Raw genomic sequence first — 14,927 nt, forward strand, 5'->3', positions numbered from 1 at the left:
GCGTACCATAGTTTTATACAGGGGCAGTAAGATATTTTGGGTCTTATTTTCTATCCCTTTCTTAATAATTCCTAGCATCCTATTTGCCTTTTTGACTGCCGCTGCACACTGTGTGGAAGTTTTCAGAGAACTATCCACGATAACTCCAAGATCTCTTTCCTGATTTGTCGTAGCCAAATTAGCCCCCATCATACTGTACATATAGTTGGGGTTATATTTCCCGATGTGCATTACTTTACACTTATCCAGGTGGAGTTACACCTGGTATAAAGTTATCTTTTGATTTTAATTTCCAAGGATATTTCCTCACACAATTGTATGTGGGAAAGAAGCCAGTAGAGATTTTTCATAATAAGACTTGAGCTACACAACATTCTGTGGGGGGAGGGGTGCGCCCTGAGCCACCCTCTCTCACCTGCCTGGTGATTGTCTCTTTTCTGTATGCCTTAACTCAAATCATTTGTGTTTCTTCATTTAAAATCATTGTTCTGGGGTGGGGCTGGGAATGAGGGGTTCAGTATGCAGGCTGCCCCATGGAGAGGGGACAACCCTCTTTCACTGCACCAGTCCCCTCTCACTGCAGCAGCTCGGGGCCAGGTGAGAAGCCCCTGTTCATTGCCACTGCAGCAGGCACAGCTGGGGGAGGGATGCATGTCCCCTGGCTGGGGGACAGACAGACATAGAGACAGACAAACTCTTGCAGATATATAGTAGATAAGCTATCCCTTTCTCCACTCCTGGCCCCTGCTGCCCCAATAGGATTATAGCTGTCCCAGTCCGCATTTCTGGTTCCTTGCTGCCCCCTGTGGTTATTATATAGTATAATTCTCCCTGCTAGCAGACCCTTCCCTTTCCATTTTATGAGATACTATCACATTCCAGGCACATCCCATTGTCCTGGCACTACCAACCCTGACCTTGCTTTAAGTTATAAGAGGAAGCTGCATACCAAATTTGGTGGTCCTAGCTTTTTCCATTTAGGAGGAGTTCTTGAATGGACAGGCAAACTCTCTCAAATATACAGTAGATAATGGGAGAAATACTAATTTGCTTACATACCGTGCCCTTCAGTAAACCATTGGGTCCAATGATGTGTTCAAAAATATGCTGTCCAACCTGGGCATCCACAGCTGAAAGGGGGTCATCCAGCAGGTAAACAGCTGCCTTCTTGTACACAGCACGAGCTAGACTCACTCTCTGTTTCTGCCCTCCAGATATGTTTCTTCCCTATTAAAATACAATGATGTATTTCACGTGCTCTGGGATGTGTTTTGACCCTTTTCACTATCTTACAATGAGACTTAATTAGTTTAATGGCATTTTATCATTTACCATGTAGACTATACCCTTTTCTGCCCAGAAGTGCTTTCATTACTAATGGGAGAATCAGCCAGCTCTGCAGCCATGCAGGAAGGGACCCTATAATGGCTTGGAGTTATTGATTTTGGCCTCCATTTTCAACCATTTCTCCTACTTGGGAGGTGCTGTAATTTTCAGGTAGCCAGTATGACTCCTTTAAATCCACTAATTTTTCAGCAAGTGCTGAGCAGCTGTTTCCAGTTAGTAGGCATCCCCAGGTGTTACTAGGCAGGCACAGAAAGCTTCTCTGGAGATAGTAACTCATCAAATACCTTCTCTCCTATTTCACTTTTACTTCCTGCAGGGAAGCTCTTGAGGTCTGGCTGCAGTGCACAAGCATCAATCACTCTGTTATACCAGCTTTCATCCATCTCTTCTCCAAAGACAATATTCTCTTCCACAGAAGCATTTTGTATCCAGTCTTGTTGGGGGACATAAGCTACCGTTCCCTAAATAAATTGGAAATGAGTAAAATCACTAGTAAGCCTGTCTCAGAGATAGGAAAAAAAAAAGGAGTCCCTAGAGCAGAAATCTGGTGTTTTCTGATCACCTCTCTAGATTTACCTTACTGCCATGGTGTAATGCAAAACTATGATCCCAAATAGCAATAAGTGCTATTTCCCCAGAGACCCTCCAAAGCACTTCAGAAAGTAAGGAAAGTGTCATTAGACCCTTTCTACAAATGGGGAAACCAAGGCACAGAAAATTGAAAGGACTCACCCAAGTTTTTACAGAATGTCATGCAGCTCCCCCTCCCCAGTCCCAGGTCATTGCCCAAATCACTGACACAGAACAAGAGATAAACTTGCATCCAGCTCAGAGCTCCTTGCTTAGCTGCCCGTCCTCCCTCAAAGTTTGGCAGAAGTGGGTTTTCACCAAATAGCAGGGACTCAAAGTGCAGTTTTGTCGGCATGGTAATGTCTCATATGCGCTAATCAGAAGCAAACACTCAGGGAGAGTGTTACCTTAATAGCTGCGTAGCCATCCAACTTCTGCAGCTCACCAAGTAACGCAGACAGCAGGGAAGATTTTCCAGCTCCCACCTGGCCAACCACAGCAAACAGGCAGCCTTGGGGTACAGTTAGATTTATCCTGCAAAGAGACAGTCCCATATCTCCCTAAGTTAGCGCCATCGGTACCTTTTTAGATTCAGTGTTTGCAAGAGAAACTAGCACCATTTTTGCTATTAAAGAAAGAAGAAAAAAGTTGCTCCCACTTCCTTCTGTCTGTCGTCTGTTATCCCTGTTATATGGGATAATAAAACTACTTCTTTCTGCTACACTTCCCTTTTTTCTGACAGCTCAAAGCTCATCCCATCAAATCTCCCTCTGCCCAGGACACCATTATCCAGTTCTCCTCCTCACTGTGGCTTTTTATCATCTAGAGGTGGGCTCTTCTAAACAAACCTCCAGATCTAAACCCTGTTCGTGGCTATTTGAAATCTAGATCTGAATGTTGAAACTGGCCCATCTATTTATGTTGGTCTAAGCCAAAGTATTGGATCTTAATATCCTTGGCTTCAGCATGCTCAAAACCAAGATGCTGATCCAAATTTGTGACTTGAGCCCATCACAGTGATTGTCAGATTCCTGTAGCCCCCTCTTCCACTGTGTACTCAACTTTTTGTACATGCGTTTTATAATCTCATCCATTTCTGGAACTGCTGTGGATTGTGAGGTCAGTACATGGAATGGCATAAAATGTAAAGGAAATATAGATTTGTTCCAATTTTCAAAGGAAGCTATCTTATTAAAGAGAAAAGATGATTGAGGAAATATCTTTTATTGGGCCAACTTCTGGTGGTGAGACACACACACACACACACACACACTCTCTCTCTCTCTCTCTCTCTCTCTCTCTCTCTCTCTCTCTCACTTTTTTTCCTCAGGTCTGGGAAAGAGTGCCAGGGCTAAATGCAAGGTGGAACAGATTGTTTAGCATGCAGTTTTATTAAGGCTACATCTAAACTGCAGGCTTCTTTTAGAAAAAGCTTTTCCAGAAGAGATCTTCCCAAAAAACTTCTTCTGAAAAAGAGTGTCCACACTGCCAAAGTGCATCGAAAAAGTGATCTGCTTTTTCGAAAGATAGCGTCCAAACTGAATGGACGCTGTCTCGCATGTAAGCTGTGATTAGTATGGATGGAGTGGCCTACCAGGGCACCTGTGCTTTTTTCTCTTACCTCTTCTTTCAAAAGAACTCCCTCTTCCCTGTCCACACATGCCTTTTTCCAAAACAGCTCTTTCAGAAAAAGGCTTCTTCCTCGTAGAATGAGGATTACCAATGTCGGAAAAACCCCTCTGTTCTTTTGATTGTCTTTCAAAAGAATGTGGTTGCAGTGTGAACATAAGTGAAGTTTTTTTCAGAAACACGGCTGTTTTTCTGAAAAACTCTGCAGTGTAGACATAACCTAAGATACCTGAAGTCAACATTTGGACAAGTGGGTGTTTGGCCAGACTGACGCGCAAATAAGAATCCAAATACAGAACTTGGACATCCTACGAGTGTGCTAACATTTGGATTCGACATGTACAATAAATGCCCTGCACTGTTTGATTTTGTAATTCAATCTGATTTATGTTTAGAAAAAACACAGTGTAGGAAATCTAGCTCAGAAATCCCTCTAACTCTCCTATCCTGATCTCACTGAAATCACTCAGCAGGGTTGCTGATCAGCACTGATAATGAGCTCTGAATCACTGTGAATACTTATCTATTTGAAATAAAAGCCTGTACCTTTTAAGGCAAGGAGATATTCCTCTGCACCAAGTGAATGTGCCATTCCTTACAGTGATACGATCCTGTACTAACACAGAAGGAGACACGAAAGGCACACAAGCTTATTTAGATGAGGACGTAGGTGTACCTTTTTAAAACATTGTGTTGGCAGCATTATTTACTGTAATGCAGTAAATCACTAGTGTTCTCCATGGCTTAAAAAGGATAAATATAATTTAATAACCACGACAATGCATGCACAAAGTAGAATGCATTTACACTAGCTACTAGAGCAGGATCACCAAACCAAAAGAGAAGGTGACTTTTGGCCAAGATCAGCTGGTAGCTAGATTTGTCTTAGTGACTTAAAGACAAGATTTTGTGGCCTGGTCCGAAGCTGGCTAGCTATCCTGATTTACGTTAGCTGAGAATGTGGCCTTCAGGTCCCTCACCAATTACTTGAGTTATTCTGTGATCCTTAGCTAACAGCTGCATTCTAGGAAATTATAATTAAGACTATTTTAATGTTAACACTATCACCTCTTCTCTTGATCTGCCTCTTAGAAATTTAACTGACAGCAGTGGGAGGAAGAAAATACACATGGAGGGTAACAATTTTCATCTGTCTAATCAGAGCCTGATAACCTACAGGTGGGAGAACTTAATGCAACTGGTGGTGATAATGGAAACACAGCTATGTTTCACATGGTGCATCCTCCCTGTGCTCTGTGTAGTTAATGCTAATGGAAGCTGAGTGCTAGGCACGTCTCGCCGAGGTCGATGCTTACAGTGGTCCAAGGTAGCTCTGCTCATGTTATTTGGATCCAATTCTTCAAGACTAAGAAAGGCAGCCAAACGGTTTAAGGAAACCTTGGCCTAAAATTAAAAACACACAAACCAGCCAAAAGATTTAATACAATAAATGGTTACAATTCAGGTAAATGCCTAGCTGAGGTCATCTCTATATAGCAACGGTGTTGACTGGATGTTTGCCGTTTTTGTTGTAAATGAAAGTGACAGACTAGCAATGGGAACTGGTGCCCTTTCCCCATAACGATTGTCTTTGTTTCCCTCCAGTTCCACAAGACCCAATCCTTCCTTCCTCTGAAAGGTGCCTCTATTTCTGTTCAGAGGTCTGCAGTTGGCATTCCCTTCCCAGATAGGCCCAAGAATCCCTTCTTCTTGGCTCTAGCGCTCCTTCAGCGAAGTGCCATGACAGTCTTGTGGGGGGGGGGGGGCAGGAGGAAAGCCCAGCTCCCCCCACTTCTGCTAGAAGCTGCAGATTTTCCCCTTTGTCTCCCTGGGTGAGCAGTGCTCCCTCACAGCTTCCTTCCTCCTCCCATGGGCTAGTACTAAGATCACCCCCCTTCTGTCTCAGTCTGCTTTAATCACCCTTCCTCTCCCGGCATAATGGAGCCTGGGGCAGCTCTGAGGCCTAATGGTGCCTGCTGCACAGAAAGGAGCAGAAATAAGGGAACATTTCTGAAGCAGGAGTTTGCAGCCCACCCTCTTCCTGGCTGAGGAGTGGATTGGAGTTGGCCCACTGCAGAGTCTGACCATTCTGGTGCTATTTCATCATCCAGTTACATGGGCTTCCTGGAGGATATGATCCCATCTTCTGAGATGGGATAGGTAGCAGCCTGCTTAACCTATCCCTAGGACTGCCATGATCTCAAACATAGAATCATAGAATAATAGGACTGGAAGGGACCTCAAGAGGTCATCGAGTCCAGCCCCCCGTCCTCAAGGCAGGACCAAGCTCCGTCTACACCATCCCTGACCGATGTCTATCTAACCTGTTCTTAAATATCTCCAGAGAGGGAGATTCTACCACCTTCCTTGGCAATTTATTCCAATATTTGACCACCCTGACAGTTAGGAATTTTTTCCTAATGTCCAATCTAAACCTCCCCTGCTGCACTTTAAGCCCATTACTCCTTGTCCTGTCCTCAGAAACCAAGAGGAACAAATTTTCTCCTTCCTCCTTGTGACACCCTTTTAGATATTTGAAAACCGCTATCATGTCCCCCCTTAATCTTCTTTTTTCCAAACTAAACAAGCCCAGTTCATGAAGCCTGGCTTCATAGGTCATGTTCTCTAGACCTTTAATCATTCTTGTCGCTCTTCTCTGTACCCTTTCCAATTTCTCCACATCTTTCTTGAAATGTGGTGCCCAGAACTGGACACAGTACTCCAGCTGAGGCCTAACTAGTGCAGAGTAGAGCGGCAGAATGACTTCACGAGTTTTGCTTACAACACACCTGTTGATACAACCTAGAATCATATTTGCTTTTTTTGCAACAGCATCAGACTGTTGACTCATATTCAACTTGTGGTCCACTATGACCCCTAGATTCCTTTCCGCCATGCTCCTTCCTAGACAGTCGCTTCCCATCTTGTATGTATGGAACTGATTGTTCCTTCCTAAGTGGAGCACTTTGCATTTCTCTTTATTAAACCTCATCCTGTTTACCTCTGACCATTTCTCTAACTTGCTAAGGTCATTTTGAATTATGTCCCTATCCTCCAAAGAAGTTGCAACCCCACCCAGTTTGGTGTCATCTGCAAACTTAATAAGCGTACTCTCTATCCCAATATCTACATCATTGATGAAGATATTGAACAGTACGGGTCCCAAAACAGACCCTTGCGGAACTCCACTTGTTATCCCTTTCCAGCAGGAGTTAGCACATCCTTGTTGTGCCATGTGGATGAATATTTGTTTGCAGAGTTGTTATCCCCAGCAGGGAGGAATGAAGACAAAGATATTGGGACTAAAAAGAGAGAGAATGTGATGTAGCCTCTCCATGCTGATCCCAACTCTGATGCCTCAGATCAAGGGAGGTTAACTTGGCCTATAACCTAAATCAGTAACAACCCAAACAGGCTGAAAAAACTGCTCTTACTAACCCATTCAATGCTCTATGGAACAGACTGCACAGCAGGACCCAGAAAGCTCCATGCACCTGGATGGCTGCATGCCCTATTGCTCCATTCCCCAATTCTCAATGTCTTCCCACATGAGCTAATCTAGGATCTTGCAGGTCCTTAAGAAACCCAACTTTCACCTTGGAACAGTGAGGTGCAAAAGAAAGTAATGACCAAGCAAATGAGAGCAAAGTCTGCAACTAACCTGTATAGCAGCATTGATGGAAAATGGCAGGAAAGAGTGAGCAGTGTTGAGAATGTTGATTAGTGTCAAAGAAACAAAGGCTTTCTGAGCATCTAGGACATGCTGCTCGTTCACCAGGGTGTAGACTGCAAACATAACAAATGAAATCTGCAAGGGAGAAAAGGGAAAGCAAATTATTGTTTATAGGCAGGCAAAGTGATGCTCAGATTGTGCATCATTTGACCAGGACTCATTTTGAAAAACCCCAGTAGAATCAGCCAAATCCATTTACACTATCCTGTGAGTTCTAGAAACAAAGCTTTTATAATCTGGTGACAATGCAGGTGCTCTGATTATATGCCACTTACAGTGCTTTTGAGATCATTACAGTAGTGTAAATACTATGAGACAATAATATGAACATTCCCCTTGAGAGAGGAGGCTGCTATAGATCATGTATGTTGCTGGGCATCAGCAAATGCAACAGTGCATTATCAAAATACAGAGGCCTTGATACTGCAGTGAGCTCCACATGGGTGGACCCCTGGACTTCCACAAAGCCTCATGCCCTCGTGAGTGCTGTGTGGGGATAGGAATCTTCCTGCAAGGAACTCATTGCCAAATCAGGTGAATAGATGATAAGCCTCTGTCTATTGGATTTGTCTATAGAGCACCATGCCCGGCTATGGTATTGAGAGAAGAACAGGCTGTGTGTGGGGGAAAAAGGGTGAACTGCTCACCAGGAATGTAGACGAGTGGAAGGAAGACAGTGACAACGAGAAGAGGATCTGAGAGTTTTTTAAAGCTTGAAGCTCTTGCTTTCGGATACCAAGCACTTTCTCCATAAAGCCTTTCTCCCAGGCATAGAGTTTGATGATCTTAATGTCACTGAGGATGGCATTGGTCAGTCTGGCTCGATTATCTTTATGGTTCATCTGGTCCTCCTATAAAAACAGCCCATCAAGGCTGTCATTAGGAATGCTGAAAATGTTACTATTCCATTTTTGTGAACACCTACCTGGAAATTTGGAATGGATTTCTAGGTAATTAAGTAACATGCAGGCCCTTTGCTTGTAGCACTGGAATGCTGGATATTTACTTTTGTAGCTTTAGGCAATTCAATTGTTTAGTAGAAGAAAAACATTAAAATGTTGGTCTATGAACCTGTCAAAAATAATCCCATTAGAGAGAGCTCATTCTGAATCTATAAGCAATCTCCACAGGCTTTGAATGTCTGTGACTCTTTCAAGCAGCAGTGATCAGCATGGCTAACACACACTGCACTAGCCTGTAGTCACATCTCCGTGTAATGCATTTTATTACAATATATCTACATGTAATCACTTGTTTTTGTTTTGTTCTTTATCCTTGGGCTCTCTGGGTGAGTATGATGGGATGCAAGACCTGGAATCACAGAAATCCACATGCCAATGATAACATTTGGCATTTTTAGGAGGCAAAAAGTACCTGAGAGTGACTCCTCTTCTTGGTGATCACAAAATTCAAAGGCAAAAGGATTAAAAATACAGCAATTGCAGTCAAGGCAGATGGTCCCAGGAGCTGCCAGGAAAGAATATGTGAGATTGCCGTAGAAACACAAGAAGCATTGATGAAATATTTGTAGAGATGCTCGTTTTTCCTGGTCACTTGTGAATTGCTTGTTTTCCCATGTAAGACTTGTGTCTCTAAGACCCCTTTGGATAATCCTACATCTTTTATACGACTCTGCCTTCAGGAGTATCCTGATGAAGACAGTGAGACAAATAAATCTTTCTGCTTCCTCAAACTTCCATGAGAATCCTGGAGCGACCATTGTCTTTACTGAACTGTGCTGCAAAACACCTGAGTACTGAATCAGAGGCAAATCCCCCTCTCCTTTCCCCTGGGATAAGCCCACTGAAGCCAATATGTGGGTGGAGATCTGGCCCACTGAGTTTATTTTCATAGACTGCCTCATAACTTGATGCTTTTCACTTTGTTGAATTGTTTTTATTTCCCTTCAGGAACAAAGTCACGTTTGTGAGAGATCCAGGAACATGTGTAAGAGCTAAGGCTTCAGTGCTATTTCCTCTAGCAGGTTTTGGATGAATTAATGAGGACATCTAATGGCCGGCTTAGGAAAGTCACATGGGCCAATGTGAAATAGGTCCTGCTGCATGGTCATAGCAATGTTTTATCGCACTAGCTTTGGATTGCTGCAAATATGGGTACACATTTGACTTAAATAGCAAATTATAAATGAATTTGGTATTCTTAGCATTTAATTTCTGCTCCCTTTACAAATTACCTCAGGCTACGTCTATATTGCAGCCTTCTTCCACGAAAGTTTATGCGAATGACGCATGGAGTACAATATGGCCGTGCTTCATTTGCATAATTAATTAGCAGCCATTTTTGCACAAGAGGCTTTTGCACAAAAAGGAGCTGTGCAGACAGCAACTTTTTGCACAAAACCCAAAACTTGCACAAGAGCCGTTCTTCTTGGAAAAAATGAAGAACAGCTCTTACGTAAGAGGGGGTTTTTGCGCAAAAAGGAGCCATCAACACAGCTCCTTTTTGCGCAAAAGCCTCTTGTGCAAAAACGGCTGCTAATTAGTTATGCAAATGAAGTGCGTCAATATTATTCTCTGCACTTTATTTGCATAAGCTTTTGTGGAAGATGGCTGCAGTATAGATGTAGCCTCAGTGTGCTAGAGAGGCCCGTGCTGAGATAATCAGTGTTACAGCCTGGGGCAGAGGTGTGGTGGTAGAATTGCACAATACCTACTTGCGTTACTCCTGTCTCTAGCTGTTTATTCCAACCTCTTGTGATCATGTGAGTTCTAATTACTCCCAAATGAAGAAATGAACCAGAGTCTCTATCTCAGGTATCTGCAGGTAACCCCCAAGTAACTCCATGTGCCCTGAACCAGAACAATAGCCGCACCATCTCCAGAAAGGTGGTAAAGCCCAATGTGATATACAGTAGTTGCTAATTCACTTTCCAATGCTGTAATGTCTTTCCAGGTGCTTACAAGAACACCTTGTCAGCAGTGAGGCATACAGAAAACCTCTCAAGACCCTCGTCTTCAAAGCTATCTGACTTTTTACAAGTATGATCATCCCACTTCACAGGGTGCATTATTTCATCTAGCAGTGAGCCCAACAGGCTGAAACTAAAAAGCTCATGATTCAAAACTGGGGGCTTTATTTTGCAGAAATCTAGTATGTTCTTTGTTAAATTTAGGAATGGAAAGGTCCACTTGTGTGTTCTAACTCACCTCTGTCTTGCACTAATTCAGGATTGTTTATATCCTAACATTGGCATGTAGTAAATCTAGTTTACTAAGTAAGCTTTACAATGAACACGTCTCATACCAGTACCTCAATGACCTCTATCATGAAATTGCCTCTCTGTCTCCCTGACTTCCTGGTAATCAGCTTTCAGGACAAAGTATAGGAAAGTTCACATGTCAGGTTAAATGCATGGTTATGTTTTAAGGCTGTGCCGAATTAAAATTAAGCCAAATACTGTGTGTTGTGTGAGTGGAAGTATGAATCAAAGCAAGACAGACATTGAAGAATAACAAACAATGAAAAGAGTTTCCCAACATATCCTGGTATATAAATTATTCTACTAACAAGTCTGTGTTTATACAACAGAGCTCAAGGATGGGTGGGAAAGGAGACAGATGGACATTTTAGGTTGTTCTGGGCAGCAAAGCTTCAAATCTGACTCTAGACAACTCCTCTTTACCCTAGAGCTCGTGAACAGGAGCTAACAGCCCTTACCTGCCACAGGAAGACAAAGCAGATGATGATCCGAATGGGAGCAAGCCAGGTCCCATTAAAATATATAATGAGATCCATTAACCGTTGCACATCGACACATACCAGATTGATAATTTCTCCTACTGTTGCTTCTCTTCTTGCTGCATTTGACATGACCAAGATCTTGGAGGAGGAGAGGGAGGAAGAGGTGGGAGAAGACAGAGCACAAACAGTTAAAATCTGCTTTTGTTCAGAAAATAAATCATAGAATCATAGAATCATAGGACTGGAAGGGACCTCGAGAGGTCATCGAGTCCAGCCCCCTGCCCTCAAGGCAGGATCAAGCTCCGTCTACACCATCCCTGACAGATGTCTATCTAACCTGTTCTTAAATATCTCCAGAGAGGGAGATTCCACCACCTCCCTTGGCAATTTATTCCAATATTTGACCACCCTGACAGTTAGGAATTTTTTCCTAATGTCCAATCTAAACCTCCCCTGCTGCACTTTAAGCCCATTACTCCTTGTCCTGTCCTCAGAAACCAAGAGGAACAAATTTTCTCCTTCCTCCTTGTGACACCCTTTTAGATATTTGAAAGCCGCTATCATGTCCCCCCTTAATCTTCTTTTTTCCAAACTAAACAAGCCCAGTTCATGAAGCCTGGCTTCATAGGTCATGTTCTCTAAACCTTTAATCATTCTTGTCGCTCTTCTCTGTACCCTTTCCAATTTCTCCACATCTTTCTTGAAATGTGGCGCCCAGAACTGGACACAGTACTCCAGCTGAGGCCTAACTAGTGCAGAGTAGAGCGGCAGAATGACTTCACGAGTTTTGCTTACAACACACCTGTTAATACAACCTAGAATCATATTTGCTTTTTTTGCAACAGCATCACACTGTTGACTCATATTCAACTTGTGGTCCACTATGACCCCTAGATCCCTTTCTGCCATGCTCCTTCCTAGACAGTCGCTTCCCATCTTGTATGTATGGAACTGATTGTTCCTTCCTAAGTGGAGCACTTTGCATTTCTCTCTATTAAACCTCATCCTGTTTACCTCCGACCATTTCTCTAACTTGCTAAGGTCATTCTGAATTATGTCCCTATCCTCCAAAGAAGTCGCAACCCCACCCAGTTTGGTATCATCTGCAAACTTAATAAGCGTACTCTCTATCCCAATATCTACATCATTGATGAAGATATTGAACAGTATGGGTCCCAAAACAGACCCTTGAGGAACTCCACTTGTTATCCCTTTCCAGCAGGATTTAGAACCGTTAACAACCACTCTCTGACTACGGTTATCCAGCCAATTATGCACCCACCTTATCGTGGCCCTATCTAAGTTATATTTGCCTAGTTTATCAATAAGAATATCATGCGAGACCGTATCAAATGCCTTACTAAAGTCTAGGTATATGACATCCACCGCTTCTCCCTTATCCACAAGGCTCGTTATCTTATCAAAGAAAGCTATCAGATTAGTTTGGCATGACTTGTTCTTCACAAACCCATGCTGGCTATTCCCTATCACTTTATTACCTTCCAAGTGTTTGCATATGATTTCCTTAATTACCTGCTCCATTATCTTCCCTGGGACAGACGTTAAACTGACCGGTCTATAGTTTCCTGGGTTGTTCTTATTCCCCTTTTTATAGATGGGCACAATATTTGCCCTTTTCCAGTCTTCTGGAATCTCCCCTGTCTGCCATGATTTTTCAAAGATCATAGCTAAAGGCTCAGATACCTCCTCTATCAGCTCCTTGAGTATCCTGGGATGCATTTCATCAGGACCTGGTGACTTGCTGACATCTAACTTTCCTAAGTGATTTTTAACTTGTTCTTTGTGTATCCTATCTTCTAAACTTACCCTCTCTCTGCTTGTATTCACTATGTTAGGCACACCTCCAGACTTCTCGGTGAAGACCGAAACAAAGAAGTCATTGAGCATCTCCGCCATTTCCAAGTTTCCTGTTACTGCTTCTCCCTCCTCACTGAGCAGTGGGCCTACCCTGTCCTTGGTCTTCCTCTTGCTTTTAATGTATTTATAAAAGGTCTTCTTGTTTCCCTTTATGCCTGTAGCTAATTTGATCTCATTTTGTGCCTTTGCCTTTCTAATCTTGCCCCTGCATTCCCGTGTTGCTTGCCTATATTCAAGGGCCATGCTGAGGTCAAAGGGAAGAAGAATCAGGCCCCTAAAGAGGCTAACTCCTAGTCTCTAGTATCAAGAATGAAAACATAATTGAGGGTGTGTCTAGACTACATGGCTCCATCGACGGAGCCATGTAAACTAGTTTACCTGGCATAGGCAAAGAAGTGGGGATTTAAATAATCCCCGCTTCATTAAAATAAACATGGCCGCCTCGCTGTGCCAACGATCAGCTGATCCGGCACAGTGTGGCAGTCTCGACGCAGATCTGTCGGCTGGGGAAGCCTTTGCCGACCGATTCTGTATACCTTTGCCGATCGATCCCCAGCCAACAGATCCGTGTCTAGACTGCCACGCTGTTCCGGATCAGCTGATCATCGGCACAGCGCGGCGGCCATGTTTATTTTAATGAAGCAGGGATTATTTAAATCCCCGCTTCTTTGCCTATGCCGGGTAAACTAGTTTACATGGTTCTGTCGACAGAGCCATGTAGTCTAGACATACCCTGAGAGTCGTGTGACTTCACCCTACAGATGAGTCTAGTCACTGCCCAGCAACAAGTGAAATAATGTCTCACTTGCTCAGGAAAGCACAGCTTTCAGCTCCTGCTCTTAAGGCCTTTTATTAGATGTAAGAGCAGCTCCACGAACCACACAACAGCAAATAGGATAATACCTTCCCCACCCCTCATGGACATTTATGCAGCTGCTTTTCACCTACAGCATAACCTCGGAATTATTTGCTAAGAATAGGTCTTTAATAACTCTTATCCCCAAATATGAATAATAGTTAATTCCATCTCACCAGCAATGTTAGTGGTTGATAAGAGGGGGAAAAAAGCAACTCCCAAAGAGAAAAGCTGGCTTACCTTTCTATATACTAGGCCTGTGACTGCAGTCTTCAGCCTCATTCCCAATATTAGGCACACGTACATGTATCGTTGTTCAAACAGAGTCTGGAGGCAAGCTAATAGGAACAGTAACATTGCATAGAAATAACCTTTCCAGCTGGGAGCTTCTTGGTCTGCGATGAACTCCAGGAAAAGACTATAAGAGAATGGTGAGCAGATGGATGCAAACTGAGATGACAAAATATATGTTCTTATATCAAGGAAGCATTTTTAGAGAGGCCTACTGGGGATTGTTTTGGTCTTGTTAACGGCAAGGCTACAGGCTTTGTAACCCTCCCTGATAACAGCAGAAGGCTCCGAAAACAGCTCAGTGTCTAGTATGTAAAATGGCAGCACCCAATCTAATTTTTGGTTTGTTTTATTGCAGCTCAGAACATTCAACTGCTCCTTCTCATGCTGGGGCACAGCTGTCCTAGCTTAGCACTTTCCCAGCAAAGTACGGTGCATTTCCAGTGTAACATGATCTATTCCCTTAGCAGGACCATGGGTATTGCTGGACCGGCAAGCCCCAACTGGCCAGGTTCAGAAGCTCAGCCTGGGCCAGGCTGACAGTGGAGAAGTGCAGCCCCAGCTGGGGCTGGCAGAGGGGAGTGCAGCCCGAGCTGGGGTAGGAGGCAGTGGGCCAGCAGCCAGGAGCGCAACCCTGGGCAGAACTGGTGCAGTGGGGAGTGCAGCACCGGCTGGGGCGGATGGTGGAGAATGCAACCTTTGGCCAGGATTAGAGGCAGTGGGACTGGCGGCTGGGCATGCAGCCCAGGCCGGCGTCATGGGCAGCACAGCCCCAACCAGAGCTGGCAGCAGGGAGTGCAATCCCAGCTGGGAGCAGAGCCTACAGCTGGGTGGGGAGCCTTGACCTCCTCTGGTCCAGCAAACTTTGTGGTTCAGGTCCTGAGGGTGCCAAACCAGGGAGGTCCCACCTGTAAATCCTTC

At 43.8% G+C, this 14,927-nt stretch overlaps 1 protein-coding gene across 6 annotated transcripts in view; it reads right to left on the reverse strand.

Annotated features, from left to right (window-relative positions):
- ABCC6 (ATP binding cassette subfamily C member 6) overlaps window positions 1-14,927 on the reverse strand; it is a 51,583-nt gene that overhangs the window by 17,721 nt on the left and 18,935 nt on the right. For all 6 annotated transcript variants that reach the window (XM_075899374.1, XM_075899373.1, XM_075899370.1 and 3 more), the window contains 10 exons: window positions 13,956-14,133; window positions 10,958-11,119; window positions 8,654-8,746; window positions 7,927-8,130; window positions 7,208-7,354; window positions 4,863-4,950; window positions 4,093-4,162; window positions 2,325-2,451; window positions 1,632-1,808; window positions 1,060-1,227 (listed from right to left, as the gene is read on the reverse strand). In XM_075899374.1, the coding sequence (XP_075755489.1) occupies window positions 1,060-1,227; window positions 1,632-1,808; window positions 2,325-2,451; window positions 4,093-4,162; window positions 4,863-4,950; window positions 7,208-7,354; window positions 7,927-8,130; window positions 8,654-8,746; window positions 10,958-11,119; window positions 13,956-14,133 (1,414 nt within the window). The remainder of the gene's footprint in view (window positions 1-1,059; window positions 1,228-1,631; window positions 1,809-2,324; window positions 2,452-4,092; window positions 4,163-4,862; window positions 4,951-7,207; window positions 7,355-7,926; window positions 8,131-8,653; window positions 8,747-10,957; window positions 11,120-13,955; window positions 14,134-14,927) is intronic.

The sequence above is a fragment of the Pelodiscus sinensis genome, chromosome 16 (assembly GCF_049634645.1).
Source record: "Pelodiscus sinensis isolate JC-2024 chromosome 16, ASM4963464v1, whole genome shotgun sequence".
NCBI lineage: Eukaryota > Metazoa > Chordata > Testudines > Trionychidae > Pelodiscus > Pelodiscus sinensis.